At 43.5% G+C, this 24,337-nt stretch overlaps 1 protein-coding gene across 1 annotated transcript in view; it reads right to left on the reverse strand.

The window, feature by feature from the left end:
- Positions 1 to 20,084, reverse strand: part of LOC310827442 (sodium channel protein type 2 subunit alpha-like) — a 72,717-nt gene extending 52,633 nt beyond the window's left edge. The window contains exons 1-5 of the mRNA XM_083703498.1: positions 19,785 to 20,084; positions 8,314 to 8,580; positions 6,436 to 6,753; positions 4,552 to 4,672; positions 3,074 to 3,161 (exon numbers count right to left, since the gene is read on the reverse strand). Of these exons, the coding sequence (XP_083559624.1) occupies positions 3,074 to 3,161; positions 4,552 to 4,672; positions 6,436 to 6,702 (476 nt within the window). The 5' untranslated portion in view covers positions 6,703 to 6,753; positions 8,314 to 8,580; positions 19,785 to 20,084. The remainder of the gene's footprint in view (positions 1 to 3,073; positions 3,162 to 4,551; positions 4,673 to 6,435; positions 6,754 to 8,313; positions 8,581 to 19,784) is intronic.
- Positions 20,085 to 24,337: the final 4,253 nt, after the last annotated feature.

Below are 24,337 nucleotides of genomic sequence, written 5' to 3' on the forward strand. Positions count from 1 at the left end.
ATAGACAAATAAAATATATACAAATAAAAAAGACAGCAATGGGTAAAAAGGGCAATCAAATGGCCAAGATTATCGTTCAGAAATAGATATATGAGTTCTTCACATTTCCCCTTCCATTCCTAGATTCCTCCAATAAATTTATCTCTGTGTAAGAATAACGATACACTGAAACAACTATCAGTTAATCAAAACAAAGTATTTTTCACGCATTGCGAAATCAGTATTCCTGGATGTCCATCCCTATATACTAACAGTGGCCTCGTTCTCCAGAGTTTGGATGTTGATGAAGCCAAAGAAACACCATCTACCCCAGACATCTCCAACCAGTTGCTCAGGTGTTATCCAACTCCAGCTCCAATCAGCCTCGTCCAGCATGGCCAATCATCAAGAATGATTAGCACTGGAGTCCAGCAACATGGAATACTTACTGGGTGCTTTTTTTGAGGGTGGGAGATGAGAAATTAAGGGGAAGTGAAACTGAATGGAGCATCCCACGGGGAAGCCTGGCTTGCTGGCACGTAAAGAGTAGCCCTCCACTCTGCAGCTTGTTCTTACTTTTTCCGTTCTCGTCAAGTTTCTTATTTAATCCCACTCCTTCTTAGGGAAACGTTGTTGCTTGGTGGTAAAGTACATGCTTTGCATGCCAAAAATCCCAAGTTCAATCAAGGTACGGCTGGAATGGCCTCCTGCCCGAAACCCTGGAGAGCTGCTGTCACTGTGAACAAATACTGAACTATGTGGATCAATTGGTCCGACTGAGTATAAGCACTTTCCTACATCCCCATGTGCTGTCATGTTTTCTGCCATCTAGTCTTTGCTCTTCAAGTGTCTTCCATATTCTGTACTGCATTTCCTTAAGCCCCGTTGGAACAGTAAGTCTTATATGAGTCAGACTTGCATCTCCATCATCTGACTCCTCCTTACCTATTTCCAGTGTTTACTTATCAAACCTCCGTCTTATTCAACTGATGTGGAAAATAAGGCTTCTCTGGGAACCTAGTAAATTGCATCTTCTGTACAGGACCAGAGTTCCTTCTCTCACACTTTCAGAGCTTGCTAAGAAATAACTGATGGCACGTATGTTCTGCCTTCCTTACATATACAATACTAAGTGGTTTTCATGGTATTCCAGTCAATCTGCTACCCAAAGCAGCGACTTATGAGACCCAGAGTTGCTTAGGTTCCATAAGATGCCTGCCATCAGGTGCCTTCCTGCTGCATCTAACACTTAGTACTGTGTTTTTAAAAATATCATTGGCTAGAAAGATGCAGATAAGCTAATGGATTATAGCTCTGCTAACAGGAAGACTGTGTCATCACTGAGACAGAGGACCAATTCAGATGATGACTTAAAGACCTTTTTGTCCTGCCACATGGAAGGGCAAGCTAAGTGTGCTTCTACTTTCATTGTGCCTGCATTGCCATAGGGGGATGGAACTCTATTATGTCATACACAGGTAAAACCCTATACAGTCATACCTTAAAAATCAAACTGAATCCGTTCCAGAAGTCCGGTCTACTTCCAAAGCATTCGACCTCTGATTGGCTGCATAAAGCTCCTGTAGCCAATCGGAAGCCGTGGAAGCCCCGTCAGATGTTCGGCTTCCAAAAGAACGTTAAAAAACCGGAACAGTCACTTCTGGGTTTCAATCATTCGGGAGCCAAAACATCCAATTTCCAGGGCGTTTGAAAACCAAGGTATGACTGTACACGCAGACTACAATCTTGCTGTCATTGCCTCCCCCCACTCCAAAAAAAGAAAATTAACTGTAGGCTTCTGGCCTGTGCACATAGGTTTTAACAAGCGTATAACATGATGTATGTGTCCCATCTCCATGTGAATATGGCAGGGACAACAGGGATGGCCAGCATGCATACATCATGCACACAATGTGGCCCAGAGTAGCCCTGAGGGTAAGTGTGCTGAAAATTTAAACATGCTCCATTTAATGTGCAAGAAAAAATGCTGAACCCCTATAAGACAATCCCAGGACATGGTCAAAGGCACATGACATAGCATGTTAAGACATGAGGGTGAACGAGGACCAAGTTAGATGCAACGCCATCCACACCATTAGCAATTACATGAGCAGCTTTTTAGTAAGGCATAGTAAGACCTTGGGACACGAGTGGTGCTGTGGGTTAAACCACAGAGCCTAGGGTTTGCTGATCAGAAGGTTGGCGGTTTGAATCCCCGCGATGGGGTGAGCTCCTATTCCTCGGTCCCTGCTCCTGCCAACCTAGCAGTTCGAAAGCACATAAAAATGCAAGTATATAAATAGGTACTGCACCGGCGGGAAGGTAAATGGCGTTTCCATGCACTGCTCTGGTTCTCCAGAAGCGGCTTAGTCATGCTGGCCACATGACCCGGAAGCTGTCTGCGGACAAACGCCAGCTTCCTTGGCCTATAAAGCGAGATGAGTGCAGCAACCCCAGAGTCGGCTACGACTGGACCTAATGGTCAGGGGTCCCTTTACCTTTACCTAGTAAGACATTGGCATGGAGTTGGGGGTTAACCCTGTGCTCCATCCTGTAGTCCTCACCCAGATCAGGGCCCCTATACTTGCTATTTGTGTTTGGGCGGAGGAGTTCTCATTCATTCCAAAGGGAGCTTTCCCTGTCCACTGCAAACAGCAGGTGCAGGAGGACTAGTTAGAAGCACAGCATGGGAAGGGGGAGGATTACAGTCCCCTGCACTCTCTGCACACATTCCAATGGGCCCCGGACACTCCTGCAGTTTATGTTTAAGAAGCCATCCACATGATTGCTAAATGTGTGAACGGCGCCTTGTCTGTTCATCGCCTAGACAGAAGACTGCTGGGAACACCGTAGGTATGCTATCTTGAGTTCCATGGAAGAAAAACAGGAAATTAATTACAAACAAACAAAAATAACAAAATAAGTTTTCGTTTAGGATCCTCTTTAAAGCTCTGAAGAAAAGGGATAAGAAAATGCACAAATCATCATAGGAATCTTATTGGAGACAGCTGGTCAAAATTCACATCTGAAATAGCAAAGAATCAAAACAGATAACACGTTTTCCAAAAAAGAAAAGAAAAAGGCATTTACTTACTCTACATTCTTGGTCCATTCTGGAGGGTTGCTCATAGTCATAAATACACAGTTGGTCAAAATAGTGCACATAATTAGCATGCTGAATAATGTAAGATGTGGTCAAGGAATGATGACCATTAAATCAGAGATCAGGTTATAAAACCAAGTTAATGACAGCACCCACTTTAAATAACCTCTTTTTAATAATAGCAGTGGACACACACAACTTTTTGCATGCAAAAAGTTCCAACATTTTGTATGCAGCAGCAAAACAAAGAAAAAGAAAAGAGAGAGACTTGTGTCACACTTTCAAAAAAATAGATTCATGGTACAGTAGCATGAGCTTTTCTAGGGAAGAGCCTACTTTACCAGATTAATCTTCAGAAATTGCAGAAGTTGCTGCCAGGTCACTGTGGATGTGTCACTATCAAGAGGTTATGCTCTCCATTTGCTAGCAGGGTATAGGCATGTGTGTGACATGCACAATATCTATCTGTAACTATATGAACCAGCCATACAACTGTGGCATAAGTTATTAAAAACCAGTTAGCTATTTATTGTCTCTTTCTATTTTCCAAATCTGGACATTTTTGTGGACTTTCTACAAGTTTCTGAAGACAGCCAAAAACTCTGAAATAACTCTTCCTTCCCTGTTAATGCTTCACTTAGTGGTTTAGCTTTCCAGATAAAAGATTTATCACAGATAAAAGATTACTCACAAGATATTCAATGGAAAATGTTGACATTAACACGGGCAAGGATAATGACTTTTCTCTGCTCCGTTCGCTCCAATTGCTTTCTCCTCCTCAAATGCCCAAGTCGCACAAAGTGCATGAAGGTGATCAGTGCCATCCAGTTACTTCTGAGATGCTTCTTTTAAAACAGGGGTTGCTACCATCTGGCCCTCCACTTGTCAAGTCCTGGTGGTACAAGCAGTGCTTGTGCCATTTTGGTAACCTGCACATGTAAATCTGGCGAGCTGCATGTTCCCCATCCCTGGTTTGGAACATCAACATTAATTAAGAAGCACTCTCTGAATAAACTGTGAGCAAAGATCTTGGTTCTTGCTGAATCTCTCAATATTGTCAAATGGTCATTCTTGAAAGGTACTGCTATAGTTCTAGATACATGCTGAAGTCCATCAACTACCAATGGTATTTTCTGGTCAATAAAGCTTTGAACTTGATCCTTCATGCTTTTAAACCTAGTCTGGCAAACCTGTGCCCCTCCAGATACTGATGGACTCCAAATCCCACAATCCCTCCCCTTTGGCAATGGCGTGTGGGACTAATAGGAGTTTCAGACCAACAACCTCAGGAGCATAACATGTCCCCCACCCTTGTTCTCAACATGCATGTGCATTCAACTACTGACAAGGGACACTGGTTTACAACGTATCTGTAAACAGGACAGCCATTGTTGTTGTTTTCAAAATAACATTGGAAAATACTTCAAATTTAATTCCAAACACTTAAAGGTAAACGACTTGAAAAGGATATGAATGTACCAAAATTTTAATAGCAATTTTTCTGAGAGGGTTGAAAGGGGTTAAAATGTACAAGGCAGATGTGGCGCTGAATCGGAAAATTGCCTTCCCTCTGTTCAAAACTATGAAGGTCTGGAAAACAAAAAAAGAACGTAGGATTAAAAAAACCAACAATCATGTATTGTTCACAGATTATTTACTTCCTACACTTTGTTGCTTCGCTTATTTCAATGGAAGATGGAGCTTCTTGCTGACTCATCCCACTGTGCTTTTACAACTGAATTCAAGCCAATGGCCCCTCAAGTTAATAGAATTATTATTATCAACAGCAAGACCGCTTAGAGTCACTATTATTATTAATTTTGTCAAGGTGACCCAAGTAATCAGAACACCTCATCCTAAGGGCAGCATCAAAGACCAATGATACATAAGCACACAAAACTACTTTCCCGTGAATTGATCATCTTCCTTCCAACCATTTCCCTAAAGTGGACTGAGCAAAGACACGAGAACTCATATTCTGGAGTGTGGTTAGGCAATCAACAAACATAAAAATTCAGCTGGTGACACACCACTATTGACTTGGTGAACTGACTCATAGTTGATCTCTACAAGTGGCACAGGCCACAATAATTCAACAGCATCCGTTCAAAACCTTTGCAGGAGGGAGATAAATCACTGGGGCCTTGCGCTCCAGCACAGTCTCTGCAATCTCAGCTGAGAAAGATTCCACGGCAGGTCCCAGTACCTGCAGACACCAGATGGAGTTGACACCCCGTGCCATTGAATCTTGGGTACCAACCCGGAAGTACACCTGTCAGGGCCTGGCTGCCGTTGGGGCTTCAAAGGCTTGAAGCAGCTGAACCGTGTCTCCACAGCTGTAAGGGAGGCACATTTTCTCCTTGGCATACTATAAAGAGTGAGAGGAACTGGAGAGGAACCTGCCACCAGAGGAACAACATATATTTGAAAGGGAGATTTAATTACAACGCATACTGCCTTGGCATTGGAGATGCAGCAGGAAGCAACAGAGAACTCTTTATGGGAGAAAATTCAGTGGCGAGTCAGGAAAGTACATTCCTTCTAAGAACAGGCAGAGCCGGCCCACTCATGACATGGGATGAAGCAGCTGCTTCAGGTGGTGGAAATGGAAGAGGCAGTACTCCCACAAGCGCCTCGCCACACCACCACCACAGAAGCAATCCAGGTAAGAGAAGAGGAGGCAGCAGTGGGGCCACCAGCTTTGCTGCTCATATACCCTTCTCCTAGGGGTGGAGAGGGCACAGCAGCAAAGCTCTGCAGAATGTGCTCTTTCTCATCGAGTTGGCAAGATTTTGGCATTCCATCGCCCAGCTTTGTTGCTGGGTGGGAAGGGAGCTTCAGAAAGTGCTTCTCCTTGAAAAGGAGCAGTTTCTGAAGCCACACACACACACACACACACACACACACACACTGGTGGGGATTGGTGAGGGTTCTCTTTTAAGAGGAGCCCTCACCAAGCCTCGTCACCAGGCAGGAAGGGAGTTTTGGAAAGGGCTTCTCCTTAGGCTTTCCTCTCCCACAGTTCTGGAACGTCCCTGGGAACAGGTACTGAGGTAAGATGGAAGGGTGACCCAAGGACCCCAGGAAGAACTCAAAGGTGGGAAGAGGACTAGGGAACTCTTGGTGGTGGGCAGAGGAGCTTGGGCCTCTGTATGAAGAGACAACAGAAAGAACATGCATGTTGTCATTAAATAAAAAAATGATTATGCAAACAGAGCAACATTTTGTGCAAGCCCAAATGTTTTCCAGCTGAAATCAAGTAAAAAGAGAAGGATTTCTGGTGAAATAAGTAAACAGTGAAAAGGCATTAATGCAGTGGCCAAAATCCAGCCAGTCTTAACAAAATAACTCACTTTTTTATTGCTATAATAAGGGTCAAGGTCCTCCAAAGGTTCGGACACCATTCCTGGAGGAATGTCTCCATATATAAATGGAAGTGTTTTCCCTGCTTCCAAGTCACTATTTGGTTTTGGTCCATTTTCGTCATCAGCATCTGAATGATCCTGTTTGGGCTTTTTAGCTTTTTCCTCTGCACAGCGTTTTTCAATAGCTGCAAGAGATTCTCTAGTAAAATAGCGGAAGCTGTCAGGTCCTGGTGGTACCAGCAGTGCCTGTGCCATTTTTTCATCCTGCACATTTAAATTACTTTTAGCCTATTGCATAAGAATGACCTGAAAAAGAAAGAAGAATGCAAAGAGAGAGAAAGAGAGAGTGTTAAGGAAGCATTCAGCATTAATGAACCCACTGCCAATTTTTACAAGCTTAAAATAGAACCTGTTTGAAATATATGCAAAACGTAGGCAGTCTTTGATATGTAGGTTGTGCTTTGTTATGTTTAAGATGATTGGCTATTCCCAGACTTCTATTCCTACAAAGGAAAATTATGCATATGAAGCAGGGGAAATGGATGCCTATGATGCACTGTCTCAATGGCCAAGGTCAATTCCCCATTTCAGAGGTTCAGCAGGTCATGTGCAGAGCAGCTTCAGACATCCATGTGAATAAGCTCCACAGAGAGCCCTGGAAACCAAGCAGATTCATAAGTCTCTGAGAGTGTGCCTGATTAACAGCACTGGGGGAAAGGACCTCAGGGGTCATCTAGTCCAACCCCCTGCAATGCAGGAATCTCATCTAAAGAACCCTTGACAAATGGCCATCCAACCTCTGCTTAAAAACCTCCAAGGAAGGAGAGCCCACCACCATCTCATGGAAGTCTGTTCCACTGTCAAATAGCTCATACTGTCAGCAAGTTCTTCCTGTTTAGTTGGATTATTCTTTCCTGTAACTTGAAGCCATTGGTCCGAGCCCTAGCCTTCAGAGCAAGAGAAAACAAGCTTGTTCCATCCTCCATCTGGCAGCCCTTTAGATATTTGAAGATGGCTATCCCATCTCCTCTCAGGCTCCTCTTTTTCAGGCTAAACATACCCAACTCCTTCAACCATTCCTCATAAGGCTTGGTTTCCAGACCCTTTATCATCTTGGTTGCCCTCATCTGCACACGTTGCAGCTTGTCAATATCCTTAAACTGTGGCGCCCAGGACTGGACACAGTACTCTAACCAAAGCACAACAATACTATTACTTCTATTGATCTGGAAACCATGTTTCTGTTGAAGTGGCCTTGAATAGCATTCACTTTTTTATTGCTGCATTGCACTGTTGACTCATGTTAAGCTTGTGGTCTACTAAGCCCCCAAGATCCTTTTCACTAGCACACCAGGTGTCCCCTATTTCTGCAGCTGGTTCTTCCTGCCTATGTGCGGAAACCTACATTTGTTTCTGTTGAAATTCATTTTGTTAGTTTTGGCCCTGTTATGCCTTCCTTCCTGAGGCAATCCTCTCTAACCATGTAGTCAAAGTTCAGGCATGGGGAGCCCTGACTATATCACTAGATGCCCGGCCCCTAATGCAGAAGGAGATACAGGGTCTTCCTTTCTCAAACCACCTTGGTGCAAGTACTTTCACAGGACACACAGGAGGAAGGAAAGGCAGAATCTGTACCAAGGGTAGAAAAGACAAAGTGCCAGAGACTGTAAGAGAGAAAAGATATCCAAAAGGAAGTAGGAGAGGTATGTGAAGAGATTAGACCAGGCTTGAAGTTAAATAGGCTCAAGATACAGGACTTTTAACTGTGCATGGAGGGGCAAAGAATCCACATAGTGAATAGATGTGAGTGGGAGTGAGCTCCCTATGAAATGTAATCGAATACCCGAGTGTGAAAATGTGTCCTACCTTTTTATCTCTGGGCAGTGTCAGTTCTTGAAATGGAGTCACCGGAACTGCATGCGTATCCCTTTGGGTGAGCTATGCAATGAATGACTGTGGGCTATGAAATCTTCTTTTCCTCAAGAGACAAAATAAAGTCAAGACAGCCCATCCTTAAAAGTGGTAGAAATCGAATGCTTCTCCTGTCAGCAGATCCTTGCCACTTTGGGATATGCAAGCTAGAAAACGTTTCTAGCTTCCAGTCACATCACCATCCGAATGACCTTGGGGAAACTAGGATAAAAAAAAAGGAAGTTAACTTTACATATGGTGCCAGATGCCCTTAACACAGATTGCTGGAAGTTCTCATTAACGTCTGTGTTACTAAGGTAAAGGTAAAGGGACCCCTGACCGTTAGGTCCAGTCGCGGACGGCTCTGGGGTTGCACGCTCATCTCACTCTATAGGCCAAGGGAGCCGGCGTTTGTCCGCAGAAAGCTTTCAGGTCATGTGGCCAGCATGACTATGCCACTTCTGGCAAACCAGAGCAGCACATGGAAACGCCGTTTACCTTCCCACCAGAGCGGTACCTATTTATCTACTTGCACTTTGATGTGTTTTCGAACTGCTAGGTGGGCAGGAGCAGGGACCGAGCAACAGGAGCTCACCCCGTCGTGGGGCTTCGAACCGCTGACCTTCTGATCGGAAAGCCCTAGGCTCAGTGGTTTAGACAACAGCACCACCCACGTCCCTGTATTATTTATAAACTGGTATATAAAAGCCTTTATTGCAGGGTTGGGGAAGCTTTTCCAGTCAGAGGGCCACATTTCATGATGGCAAACTTTCTGGGGGCCGCATGACACTGGCAGGTGGAGTAAGAGGCAAAAGTGGCCAGAGCAAAGGGTGTGACTCATTCATGTAGAGTAGGCTACATATGAACCATTCTAAAGTCAGAGGTTCCTACACTAAAGCACACACACACACTTCTCTGAATCCTTCATCTGGGCAAGCAACAGGCATTGAAGGACAAGCAAAAAGCATGTGAGGAAAGTATGGAGAAGTCTGGTGAGAGGTGCTGCCTGTTAGAGTCAATGCATAATGGCCAGAGCACGTACAAAACGTAGTCAAGACAGGGCCTGTTGAAGTTTGCATATACTGATCAGGAAAAGTGCACAATTATCTTTTCATGTTTAGATTATGTGCATAGTCTCCAAGGGACATGGTGAATGTGCACACTGACCAGTTATTATACACATTAACCACAAAACTTTCCTTACCCTTAACATGCATAGTAAACTCATACAGGAGGTATTCTTTTCAGTAATTGGGGACAATGGTCAGTAAACCATTCTCACCCACTGCACACCAGCAAATGGAAAACGTGCCAGTTTTATTTAATATAACAGTGTTTACTTTCAGTACCAAACCTTCTTGACTTAAATTGTGGAAATATGTTTCATTCTTCCTGGTTGTTTTAATTAGAATTGGGGGGGGGGCACATGAAAAACCTTAATGCGTATAGGCACTGGTTTGCCAAGAGAGTTCAATAACACCCAAAAGATGTCGTGCAGTGGCTACAGCAGGCTTCCTAAAACAGATGCCCTTTGGCTGTTATTTGACTACCATTCCAAACAGTCCTAGCCAGCACAGGCATGCCTTTTTTCCTCACTTCATACAGGACACAACAAAATGCATCGGTAGAGAATGTATTGTGCTTTTTAATAGCCTATGCAATGGCTTCTCACCCTCACATCTAAGAACGACAGAAATAAGTTCCTGCTTTGGATTTATTTTGTCCAGCTCTAATCTTTAGCTGTCTGCTTCTGTTATGTCTTCCTTGCCAAGTTGCAGTGCCTTTCGATGTAGTGCTTTTATTTAATATACTGTCACCAGCAAATTGGTACTGACAATGTCCATTTCTTCCAGTGAGCTTTACTTTGCCAGCGAGATGTTCACACATAACCCTATGCCAAGATGTGCTTCACCCATGGCTTTGCCCAGCCCTAGTTGGTTTCCCCTTGCCTCCTCTGCCAATAGCCATCTGAGATTCTGAAAATAATAATAATAATAATAATAATAATAATAATAATAATAATAATAATAATAATAATTTATTTATAGCCCGCCCATCTGGTTGGGCTTCCCCAGCCACTCTGGGCAGCTTCCAACTAAATATTAAAATACAGTAATGCATCAAACATTAAAAGCTTCCCTAAACAGGGCTGCCTTCAGATGTCTTCTAAAAGTGTGGTAGTTGTTATTCTCTTTGACATCTGGTGGGAGAGCGTTCCACAGAGCGGGTGCCACTACCGAGAAGGCCCTCTGCCTGGTTGCCTGTAACATAGCTTCTCGCAGTGAGGGAACCGTCAGAAGGCCCTCGGCGCTGGACCTCAATGTCCGGGTAGAACGATGGGGGTGGAGACGCTCCTTCTGGTATACTGGACCGAGGCCGTTTAGGGCTTTAAAGGTCAGCACCAACTCTTTGACTTGTGCTCGGAAATGTACTGGGAGCCATCTCAACAAATCTCCTGTATTGGCACAACCACACCACAGCACCAGCTTGCTAAATTGGCAGACTGCAACAACAGGGCATGCAACTCTCTTCAGAGATTTTCTGGTATTCTCTGCATGTCACTGGAGCTAAACCATTTCCCCTCATCTCAGACACTCCAAATGCTGTCTTGTAACAAGAAGTTCCTAACCCTTCTCTGGAATCCAAGTGGAACAAAATATTATCAGTTCTCTGAAGATTTCTGCCAGGTTTTTTTCTCTGAAGTCCTTTGCCACTGAAAATTATGACTATGGGACTAAAAGTACATGATCCCAGTCAAACACTCTGCTCAATGGCTCTGATGGAAATTCACCCTAAATGTATTAGTGACCAATACTTCTAGTAAATCATGATAGGGAAGAGTAGCATACACATTTTCCGAATAAATGATTTGGGGCATACGTATTAGGAATCTCACTTAGAAGTATGGAATGGGTCAAATTTTAAAGCTAATGTTCCCAACAGAACCTGACTGGAAAATTGGCTTTCTCTGCAACGTTTGCTGTCTTTTGTAGCAAACCTTCACTACTATGCAGGTTTAAGGAGGACTGCCATCTTACCAACTCTTTAGCCATGAAACGGGTTTGCGTTCAGCTTTCAAAGCAGAATGAGTACTGGAGACAAACCCAAAAATATGGGAAACATAACTCCCACAGGTCTAAATATTGTAAACTAGGAATTCAGAAGCCTGCCAACAAATAATAATATTTAGCTTTTCCATAACACTTTTAGCATTTGAACAGAATGAAACATAACCCAAGTTATTGCAAATGCCAGTTAACAGACAAAGAAGCAGGAGGCTCTTCCTCAAACTCTAAAAGGGGTTGTGGTATGTTAATGTTCTAATTCAGGATGGAAAACTGTCTCTCATCTGGTTATCTATTGTTAAGCAAAAATTGCCTTCGGATGACCAGGTGAGTCTCCACTTTTGTGAGGGTACAGCCTTGTGGTCAGCGCTACCACGTGGCACACTATGGTGACCACATTTGCTGCTCTCTTGCCATGCCTTTTGGCCTTGAAGAGCTACTGGACTGTAAGGCAGACAAATCCATGTAGACAGTGCCGGATTTATGTATAGGCTAAGTAGGCTGAAGCCTATGGCCTCTAAATCTAGGGGGCCTCGCCAGCCCACCCACTCCCCAGTGGGCAGTCTCCCCTCTCCCCAAATTGCAAACCCATGCAAGGGCAGGGCAACTCAGGCCCAGCAAGTATGAGACTCAGGGCTAGCCAGTGGGGCCCAATTTAAAGCAGTGGGACGCAACTTGAATTTTGTAGGGCCCCAGTTCACAGCCAAAGTCTGCAAAATCTTATAGATATAAATAAAATCCATCTAGATTGCCCTTAGGAGCAGCTCACGGGCCCAATTTTCCAAATTGCTCCAATTGCCTCAAAGTCAGCCCTGATGAGACTATGCAGGGGTTGGACTCACAAGCCCTGCTCCTTCTAGGTCCCTGGTGTCACTATTCAGAGTACAGACTCAAGGACTTGTTATGGAAATAAAGGGGGGCACTTATTGGAAATCAGTTTTGTCACCTCTCCTCCCCCCCAAACCCCGAGACAATGAGCCCAGCCACCTTTTCTTCACAGTCGCATAAGCACTACACTACAGCATGGCCATAAACCTGTACGTTCAACTGCTGAAATATACACCCAATATGTAGCAATGGAGATTTATGTTTCTGCTTTATGAATGAACACTGTGTTTTATGAATGGACTATGTATTTTGTGAATTACCTAAGAGCCACTGATAGGGAGCTCTAGAATCTGACAGCTAACCAATTGGGTACTACCAAACAGTGACCCCTATTGCTGAAAGCAGGTAACCATCAGGAAACGCTTCAGATCAGCCTTTGCACTGTTGACTGAACACCGCCTGCTGTCCAGATAATGGAGAAAGCTCGTAAACTGTATCCCTTCTGGTGTTCTGGCCAACTCTATTATGTTGGTGTAAACCCTGGTGCACCAGAAGCCCAGAGTAGCAGCAATTAAAATCTGCTCATACGTCAGCGACTGATAAGACTTGTCAACCAATTCTTCCAAAGTCTTCGTAAATTATAAAGCTCTAAAATACAGGCCAAAAGAGAGCAAGTCTGAGAAGACCAGTGAAAAGGCCCTGCTCCGGGTAGCCCCTGCCCTGTCATTTGATAGGGTGCCCACTTGCCCTCCTTCTTGACATGGAATGCTCTCTATTAGAGTCTCCAGGTCCAGTACAAAGACCATAAGACGGGAGAGCAGGGACTTTGATGTTCCCAACAGCTGTTAATCAAGCATGCAAGCAAGCAAGCAAGCAAGCACACAGGTCACTTTGTCACAGTCAGGACGCCTATGTCCTGGCCAGGCCTGCACCCAATCTTGTTTTTGTAAAATCTTGTTTGTCCTCAGTAACCAAAATTATATTATCAACTTACACAAGCAGAAAAGTTGCTTTCCTTCATTTGCAAGGAATTGTACAAAACAAAGTGGCACTAATAAAGAAAAGTTCCAGGGTGGCAACAGAAAGCAAACTAAAAATGCTTTTGCAGTTCATCAAAACTATCCAGCAATATCAAGTTATAGGAAAACTGGTGCTATTAACAGTAATTCTTCTAGTTGGTTAATTGGTTCGGCAACTTCCATGCACATGAAGTGTGATGCTAATTATTTCCCCCTAGAATAAAATGATAACTCATCAGAGGCAGCTACAGTTGCAAATGGCAACAAAATATCTGTGAAAGGAAGAGGAGCAGGTTTGCTCAAGTGTGTTGCAGGTAGAAATACTGTTTGTAAAGAAGTGAGAGCAGTAGTTGCTTGAATTAACAAATAAGAAAGTTTTGAGAATTTAAATTCTAGATTAAAATTGATTACTTAATTGAGAAGGAGATTGTAACAAAACCACTGGAGCCTAATTTGAATAGTAGAGTGCCTGGTATCTGGTGGGCAATCTCATCCTTTATTTCCACACTGTGGCTGCAGACCAAAGCACTTGTCAGGAGACCTATGAGATTCAGGTGAGGGTCAGATGCCTTGTCAATCCCAGCAGGTATATAACAGGAAGACCCGGCCTGCCCAGGCCTGGCCAAACTCTGCGGCAAAGTTGGGAAGGAAGGCTTGTGGTTTATGGATTGCCCTTTTGAAAACACCCCTAAACTAGAGTTGCCATATTCCCAAAAGTGAAAATTTGGACAAAGTTATTGAGCTCCCCCACCCCCATTATGTTTTTGAGCTTTTTTGGATTATTTAAGCATTTTAAAAGAAAAATCACCCTGCTTGCCATATGTCCGGGTTTTCAGGGACATTTTGCAGATTCAGCAAAAAAACCGACCAGATGCCATTTTGACAGCCAGATTCCTGGATGTGTCAGGGAAAACCCAGACGTATGGCAGCCCTACCTAAACACAACAGTGTACAGTATATAAATGAACAATGGCAATTATTGTGTCACTGCTGTTTCAGTCCAAAATTCTCCACAAAGTTCTTCATAGGAACATTTCAACAGCAGGCATAGTGTGATTTTTTAAAAAAAAAACCCATAAAATTAACTAGAATTTACCTCAGGGTTTGCTAAAATTGGAATTCAGATTATACCTGTTAGTTGTCATCGGTCTAAATCAGGGCTTCTTTTCAGCCGGAACTCACCAGAACTCAGTTCTGGCACCTCTCAGCTGCATGCCATTGCTGTTATAAGAGAACAAGGGAGGTGTTCATGATGAGTTCTGGCACCTCTTTTTCTATAAAAATAGCAATGATCTAAATAATCCTCGGATTCACTAAGGTTTTTGTGAATTCAACACACACACTGCCTGAATGAATCAGGGTGGGGTTTTTGTTACCTCACTTCAACAACTACTAAGCATTTTGGGATCTCTGTTGCTTATGATGTTTTAATATTTTGTGCCAAACAATCTATATTCTCAGTTTTACTCTTTCACACTGAATTGTCTCCTGTAATCTCAATAAATCCCATGATAATTTGTGTGTTTGTGTGCCAAGGTCAAACAAGTATGCACAAAAATGACTCATTATTTGTGTGAATTTATGTGTGTAAATGTAACATACTTCTTTCAATATAAGTTTCATTGAACTCAATGAGACTTACTTTTGAGTAAACATTTTTAGCCTCAGGATGCCTGAGTACCAAACCCATGATGCCATGTGGCATTATATTAAATATGCTTGTGTGAAAACGACTAAGGTTTTATGCAGTTTTAATGCTAAATATTCCATTAAAATAAGTTACCTCGAAGAAAGAGACAAACTACGGAAACCCATAAAGAATTGGTAAAACTTTTGATTCTAGAATGGGATTTCGATGCAAATTTGTTACTCAACGCTTAGGGGTGGGTAGTGACAGAATTTCTGCTATCAAATATCACATCTGATATCTGGAAGCCAATGTTTCATCAACTGGGCTATTTTTTATTTTGAGGCGCACACATACACTTAACTGGCAACATCACCAATTATAAGAATGAAAATAATTACATCAATTCTAACTCCCACAATCACCTCAGATGTTAAGCAATGTGCAATTCCCTTTTCCTGTCTTAACTGAAAAGAAGCAGCAATAATTAGTGCATGTGATCAAATTCTGCGGTGCAGAAGATGAAATCACTTTATTTACATTTAAGACAGTCATCTTGAGAATTAGGAGGTGGGGAGAGAGAGAGAAATCAGGAAGACGTGTTGAACAGGCCCATGGAAAATATGGAGCCACCATTTGGTACGAGTAATTATGAATAGCCAACTTGATTATTGGTTTTTTTAAAAACTGCTTTAGACTCATAACACACTCCGTTCTATTGGCATGCTATGAGCCAGTTTGGATGTTACAACATATGACAGTGATATTCAAACATTGCAGTAGACGTAGGCAATAGAAGTGTGAGTTGCTCATATTCCTGTAAGTGCCCCCTTCTCCCAGGCTCTGAGATTTAAGGAGGAACAAAAGAAAGCTCTCGTTTCTCAGTTCCCATCTTGTACTACTTCATTTCCAGACATAGTCCTCAAGAATAACATGGTTGGCAAGGGATGCAGATTTAGAGAAATGAAATGTCTTCTGCTGAGAATACAGAGATCAGGCAAAGTTTAACTAAGACTAGGGATCGAATTTATCAGGATGCTTTGTGCAAATGATCTATGAGTCAACCTAGGAGAGGAGTTCCAGAGATGGGCACCATATGAGAGTGGCAATCCTATACTGGAACTCAAGCCAGACTTATTTCCACTACGGTTTATTCACGTACAACCAAGCACAAGATTTCAATCCTTTGCAGCCTAACTCCCTCACTGAGAAAGAGAAAATAAGATGTCATTGTGACCTGCCTCTCCCCCCTATGATCTACTTTGAGAGCAGCTGCTGCCAGAAGAAATTATAAACTGACTTTTTGTTGTTGTTGCAATGATAGCCACAATTACTAAAGGATGGGTGGGTGGGAAAGCGGAGCGGGAAAGAGCAGGGTCCAGTGGCTTCAAGGGTAGGGATAGCACCAGTTCTACGGAGATACAGTGATACCTCTGGTTACGAACTTAATTCGTTCCGGAGGTCCGTTCTTAACCTGAGGTACCACTTTAGCTAATGGGGCCTCCCACTGCCGCGCAATTTCTGTTCTCATCCTGAGGTAAAGTTCTTAACCCAAGGTACTTCTTCCGTGTTAGCGGAGTCTGTAACCCGAAGTGTTTGTAACCTGAGGTGTTTGTAACCTGAGGTACCACTGTAAATGAGAACAGGCCTCATTGATCAGAATGGAATGTGAATTAAAGGATCAAGCTTTAGATTACTATTTCACCACACAGGCACAAGACTGAGGCAGGATAATTTATCAGTCAAAGCAATGGATGAGGGCCTCTCGCCCTGTTATAGCAACAATATATCATATCCTGAGACTTTGTCCATGTGCTGATTTGTATAAGTATCATTATGAATAATAATAAAAATTGTATACCGCCCTTCATCTGCAGATCTCAGGGCACTTCACAACATAAAGATACAATATAAAAAGAACAAAATTTAGATAGCAATGAACAATAAATATTCTCTGGGTAGCTTATAAACAAGAAACTACTTTTAAAAATGATACAGTATGTAGTATTTAAAATACTGTCATTACAGGCGTTTTTAAAAATTGCCAATTTCTCCCTCTTTACTAGCATAAATGGTTTAAAAGATGAAACTATGCTACGCCGTAGACACCCAAGGTTAGCTTAAAGTGCAATTAAAAAACTGATCTTCACCCTTGTAATCTTCTCACTGGAAATTGTTTCTTGTTTTGCTACCACTCCTATGAAGTTTTGCTGATTGGTTTTTTTACTTTTGTACAGTGACGTTTATTTAAATCCGTCCACAAACCACATTGGCAACATAGGATAAGCTAAATAAATAAGTATTGCCTCAATTTATGTGAAAATTGTTAGGCTGACCCATTGCCTCTTGAAACATATGGCTGAGCCTCATGTTATGATGCTAGCCTATAACAAGCTGTGATGGGAACGCCAGCACTCTCCTGCATTCCCAGGTTTCTGAGTGGATGGGGATGCATGGCAAAATTGTCCTTGCCACGTTGCAGGATATGATAAACTACTGGTTTATCACATAGTTGTTGCGTGCATGCTATTACAACTCGGTGTATGGTTGTCTGTACTGACTCTCTGGGCCTTGGGACCATGCAATTATATGTGTGAATACAGTGGTACCTCGGGTTAAGTACTTAATTCGTTCCGGAGGTCCATACTTAACCTGAAACTGTTCTCAACCTGAAGCACCACTTTATCTAATGGGGCCTCCTGCTGCTGCCGCACCACCAGAGCACGATTTCTGTTCTCATCCTGAAGCAAAGTTCTTAACCTGAAGCACTTTTTCTGGGTTAGCAGAGTCTTTAACCTGAAGTGTATGTAACCTGAAGCGTATGTAACTCAAGGTCCCACTGTACTGTCTTTCCAGGCTGATTGGTCACCCTTCTTATAGTCTCCAGTCCACAGCAAGGCTTGCCCTCCTCACCATCGATTAATATATATGCCAAACGTCACGCCACTACCTTTGAACGAAGACGTAAAGAGTCATCCTGAAAATATGGTAGGCCCATGCCCTGAGCTGATCATCTGGATATCTTAAGTATCCTAGCAGTAATAATTCACACTCAGGAAAAGCATCTGACAGAGAGCAGACATAACTAATTAGCGATGGACTCCCATCACTGATCCATGCTGCTTATGACACATTTTCTTACTCTTGCCCTTGGCTAAAAAAGAAACCAAGACATTTTGTAGACTAAAGGCTGCTCGTAGACACAGACATGTAGGCCGCAGTTTCCAAGCCTGTGCTCCAGAGTAGGGACACCTCTAAAAGTCAACTACAGAGATGTCTGGAATTAAGCAGCTGGACAAAATGAAACAGTAAACTTTCGTACAAAAGGATAAAGAACCACAAAGCGCAATCAACTTCATAGTTGGCAGGCTAAAAAGGCAAATAGCTCAAGAGAAAACCGACATTCCTTGGGCTTCTTTTTTCCATGCTTCACAAGATATGAAGATCCATGACAAGCAAACTGGGCTAAGGTGTCAGTACAAGCAAAACCAGAAATATTTAAATCCATATTGGCAACAACATGAAGTATAAAACTGTCTGTCACCTCCCATTATTTAGTGCAGTCAGGAAATATCTGTAGGTGATCCCTACTCGAATCTGTCAGATGTTGTACAAAAACGAAGTTAATTAATCCTCGCAGCCTTATGTTATTTAATAATTATCCATAAAGGCTACTCTTCAAGTAATCTCAGTCTAGGCCATCATTTGGGAAACTCCTGTTGCTTGGCCAGGACAGCCCCCTATTCTGGCAACACCCTGTAATACACCTTTTATTCCAAAGCTAATGTGAAGAAAACAATCATTTCTATATCACAGCCTTCCAGGAGAACAAAACAAACAAACAAAAAATAAGACACAATTCTATTTAATTTACAAGCGCACAAATTCAACACCTACAGGTAAAATTGATCTGATTTTGTCAGCTACATCGCCCAGCCTATGCTTTTGGATTCAAAGCTGTGTTACTTAGTTACAACAAATAATTATTAATATTGTCAAAGGAAGTACATCAATGGATATCAACTTAGAGGGCATAACTGTTAAAATATTTGTGATGGCTTGTTTTTTAATGGAACTTGCCAGGCAACTGGGGGTGGGGGAAGAGTTCATATTATGGCCTGAAATGGGGCCTTCTCTCTTTATCTGAATACCCTATTCCTCCCCTCAAAAAACATATCTAACCATGTTAAATATATAGATACGATGCAAATTATTGCAACATCCAGAAATATTAGGACATGGGATTCATATTCTGAAAGCTACACGTCTGAAAATAGTATACAAGAGATAAATACTATATATGCATTTCCTCCCTGTGACACATGGATGTATGAGCTCCATAGCCATACTAAAACTGATCAGAATGAAATGAAATAAAATACTAAGCCCCAGTAGTTCATTTTCTTCCCCCTTAAGAGCAACATGACCTCCACCATAGATATAATGCACTCCCTGGGTTTATTTATTGAATTAAATCCACATTTTACCAGTTGATCCCATCCACAGGGATGAGGGAGGGGGGAAATGTAATATTTACAGTACAGGCCACTGTAAGGTTTCACAGCTCAGTTGTATGCATGTCTACTCAGGCGTAAGCCCTTGGGAAGTCAATTGGGCTTACTCTCAAGTAAGCATGTATCAGATTGCAGCCTTAAGAAGGTAGAAGGGGGAAAGGGGACACACACACACACACACACACAATCACAACTACACAACAGCTCAGCATCACAACTGGGCAATTCAAAATGGCTTTAAATTCTCCCCGGTTTCCCTTTTGATTTATCTGTAAAACAACCGGAGGCTAAAATCGGATCCAGTGTTTTCTGTGAAGATGTCAGGTTGCTAGGAGCCCAGCGCCTAGCCTGAGCAAACGGCTTGCCAGCTTACCTGATGAAAAGGGAGTGACACAAATCACAGCACAGCATCCAGCCAGCAGGACCGTACAAAAGGCTTCTTTATTGTAATGATCCAGGTCTCTGACCATAACGCTTTGGACGTATGGATGCATAGATGTGTTCACTGTGATTTCTGCATGCTCAGTGGAGAAAAAAAAAGGAAAACACAGAGACCTTTCCAGAATCCTCTTTGCTTCTGCCTCCGCTTCCTGTTCTCAGCCTCACTCTATGGTACCCAACATATATCAGAAAACAGCTCATTAGGAGGTGGGGAGGAGGAAAGCGGGGGGAGAGGAGGAGAGACAGAAAAGAGAAAGGAGGGGGGGGGGAGGCAGCACCTAACGTGGCAGCTCCACCTACTGGCACAGAGAATGAATAAATGAGAAGTACCGGTTTTTAAAACCTAGCCTTGAATCAACAGCTTTGTAGCTGTGTTCCTCCTGGCAATGCACACACACGCACACAGAGCCAGATTGACTGAAAAGACAAGACGGCAACAGATACTGCAGAATACCTTTCATTTGAAATACTCTGGCTGCCAAAGCTCTCAGCACAATCCTTTTTTCTTTTTCTTTTTGCCATGCACACATGACATGGCCTTTGCTACAGGAACATGCAAGAAAGTAGGCCAAATATTTCTGAGCTTCTTCACCAGGTGTGGTCCTCCCGTTTGAGGTTGCCTTTCCATCACCCACGTATTATGGACTACTCTACTGCCTAATCATTTTCTTTAAAAAATAATAATAATAATGCCACAAAGAGGCGACTTGTTCGTTATTTGCTTATTCTGATAACGTGCTCCTTTCCCACTTGTTCTGTTGGTATTATCCCCTCTCTCTCTCTCTCTCTCTCTCTCTCTCTCATCCCTCCCCACTCCTTCCATTATTTACTTTTCCCTGTATTGCACAGTTTGTTAGCATTCCTTTCCTGTCCTGGGGAATTCTTCTCTTAGTGCGTCCTTAAGTTCTTTATCCTGACATCTCGCTTCCCTCACTCAAGTCTCCCTCTTGTCATATTTGTGGAAGTGCCATAGCAGTACGGTGCATGCCTTGATGCAGAAAGCCACAGATTTGCTCCCTGGTCAACTTCATGTAGCTGGAAAAGATGCTGTTTGGATAGCAGCTGCTAGTCCTTGCCAATAATACCGGGCCAGATGGACGAAATACCTTGACTTAATCTAAGGCAGGGGGACGCAGGTGGCGCTGTGGCACTGTGGGTTAAACCACAGAACCTAGGACTTGCCGATCAGAAGGTTGGCAGTTCGAATCCCTGCGACGGGGTGAGCTCCCGGTGCTCGGTCCCTGCTCCTGCCAACCTAGCAGTTCGAAAGCACGCCAAAGTGCAAGTAGATAAATAGGTACCGCTCTGGCGGGAAGGTAAATGGTGTTCCTGTGTGCTGCTCTGGTTCGCCAGAAACGGGTTAGTCATGCTGGTCAAGCTGTACGCCAGCTCCCTCGGCCAATAAAGCGAGATGAGCGCCGCAACCCCAGAGTCGGTCACGACTGGACCTAATGGTCAGGGGTCCCTTTACCTTTAATCTAAGGCAGATTTCAATGTTCTGACCACCTCTTCCACACTTTGCCACTTTCAATTGCTCAGCACTTTTGCGTGACAGAGATTTTACATATCCTTCTTAGATCCAAGCCACCCACTCTCCTTCCCTCTCTTTTCTAATCAGTATTGCCTTTCCATGTTTCCTCCCTCTGCTTTTTAGTCTTCTCTTTCCCTCACATTTCTCCAATGGCCCTAGCTAGAACCAGAACTAATTCTGAGCCTGCCTTTCGAAGGCACAGCTAAATGAACTTATTTCAGCGCCAGCTCTTAGCTCTGGGAAAAATAGATGTGATCATATGGAGTTCATTTCTCTCACCACTGGGTATTCACAACCAGAGGAACCCATTGAGAGGCTTCCCAGGGAGGGGTAATTGGCTCTGTTGTCAATACTGTTGTATAATGTAAGATGATTGTGATTGTGAAGACACTGTGCTCATTGTTGTTTTATTTTTTAAAAAAAATCTATGGCTGGTTACTGTTTGTATAGATCAAAAAAATAATTTAAAGAGAAGGAAAGGAGCCAAGTCAGAGGCTGTGATCTCCAGTTAGCTTTGAGCCCCAACAAGTTTTAATTAAGATGAAGGGAAGGAAGGTGACGGGTGAGACACAGTGTACCAGTGGAGAATAGGATCTTCTTCTCACTTCTCCATCTTTCCTCTAGGTATAGCAATCAAAACGAATGAAAGGCTGTGCATAAATGGTGCCCTTCTGGTGACTTTCCCTTCTCCCGAGACTCATTCATTTCACGAATGCATCCCAAGGTATCCTAGGACCATTAAGATCCTTCAAGTACTGAAGAACAATGTGGCACCAAGGATGGACATCTAGTCTTTAGAGTCAAAAAGTTGAAGTGACCTCAAAGGTAATAAAGTCCAACTCCCTAAAAATGCAGACAATCCAATGCTACAGCGCCCCTGGTAGACGTCCCTCCAGCATCTGGCTCTGCTTAAAAACCATTGGCAAAAGAGAATTCATCCCTTTCCCAGGCAGCCTGCTCCATGCTCAAACAGCTTACACACCATTCCTAATGTTCGGTCAAAATTCAGCATCTTGAATTACTTTGAGAAACAGACCCTAAACTAACTAACATATTGGCAAATGTTGGTTACTTACCTATCACACAGAGAACATTCTAACTGACCATCTGATCTGGGCAGAAGTAGAATGCCTTATGACGGTGACATGTTAAAACAGCGGCAACAATTGCTGTATGTGCTGCTGCTGCTGCTGTTAATGCTGCTACGACCACTGAGTGAAAGTCCCACAAAGCGTCTGCAGCAGGAGTAGAGACATGACTGGGACAACACAGCAGAGCTGGACTCCCAGTAGTGTTGTTGCCGCCATTAGCAATATAGACCAGAGCAGAGTGGTGGAGAGACTGGGGCAGTGCAGGCCAATCCAAAATTTCTGCTGGTGAACTTATTCCATCCTGACCTTGCGACTCACCATTACTACTACTACTACTACTAGTAGTAGTAGTAGTAGTATTTATACTGCCCTATACCCACAGATACCGGGACGCAGGTGGCGCTGTGGGTTAAAGCCTCAGCGCCTAGGACTTGCCGATCGAAAGGTCGGCGGTTCGAATCCCTGCAGCGGGGTGCGCTCCCGCTGCTCGGTCCCAGCGCCTGCCAACCTAGCAGTTCGAAAGCACCTCCGGGTGCAAGTAGATAAATAGGGACCGCTTACCAGCGGGAAGGTAAACGGCGTTTCCGTGTGCGGCTCTGGCTCGCCAGATGCAGCTTTGTCACGCTGGCCATGTGACCCGGAAGTGTCTCCGGACAGCGCTGGCCCCTGGCCTCTTGAGTGAGATGGGCGCACAACCCCAGAGTCTGTCAAGACTGGCCCGTACGGGCAGGGGTACCTTTACCTTTACCTTTTATACCCACAGATCTTGGGGTGATTCACAATATAAAAACACAAAATACATAATAAAAACAAGAACAACCCAAAATCCCCACTCCTCCTCAACACATTTTAAAAGGGCATTGGATGTCAATCAGCCAAACACCTGGTTAAAGAGGAATGTCTTCGCCTGGCACCTAGAGGTGTATAATGAAGGTGCCAGCCGAACCTCCCTGGGGAGAGCATTCCACTGTGGAAAAGGCCCATTCTCATGTTGCCACCCTCCGGACATCCCTTACTGGAAGCCCAGGTCCATAGTGCTGTCTTGGCCAGGCAGCCACTTGCATATTCTGCAGTTGCATCAGAAGAAGGTATGAAGATCACCGGAGGGGCTAACATGTAAGTCAGTCCAGCTGGTTTGTTGGAGATGTCACAAATGGCCTGACTGAACACTCCACTTAATTGATCTAACTCCAGCAGATTTATTTCTACATATTAATGACTGTTGTCTCTGGGCAACTCCTGATCTCTACCATATCAGCATGGTTTCAGGAGCAAGCATTCACTAATAAGGAGTAGCTATCTGACATGTCCTTGCTGTGTACAAATGGCTTGTTAGAGTCATATCAGATTGTAACTGAATTGCAGCAGAATTTGGAAGCAACTTAGGTGACCACTTTAGAAGAAGAAGAAGAAGAAGAAGAAGAAGAAGAAGAAGAAGAAGAAGAGGAGTTTGGATTTGATATCCCGCCTTTCACTCCCCTTTAAGGAGTCTCAAAGCGGCTAACATTCTCCTTTCCCTTCCTCCCCCACAACAAACACTCTGTGAGGTGAGTGGGGCTGAGAGACTTCAAAGAAGTGTGACTAGCCCAAGGTCACCCAGCAGCTGCATGTGAAGGAGCGGAGACGCGAACCCGGTTCCCCAGATTACGAGACTACCGCTCTTAACCACTACACCACACTGGCTCTGGTGAAGAGGGTTTTGGCTCACAAAAAGGATGATGCAATAAAGGCAGGGAGGTGAGAAACTTTTTGTTGTTGTTGGGTGAGGGCCAAAGTCTACCTCAGGTAGAAAGCTGTGCAGAAGGCAAAAACAACTCAGTAATTCCAGCAGAAGAATGCAAAGAAGGTTAATGCACAGCTAAT

Source organism: Podarcis gaigeae (assembly GCF_964106915.1).
Source record: "Podarcis gaigeae genome assembly, chromosome: 1".
Classification (NCBI taxonomy): Eukaryota; Metazoa; Chordata; class Lepidosauria; order Squamata; family Lacertidae; genus Podarcis; species Podarcis gaigeae.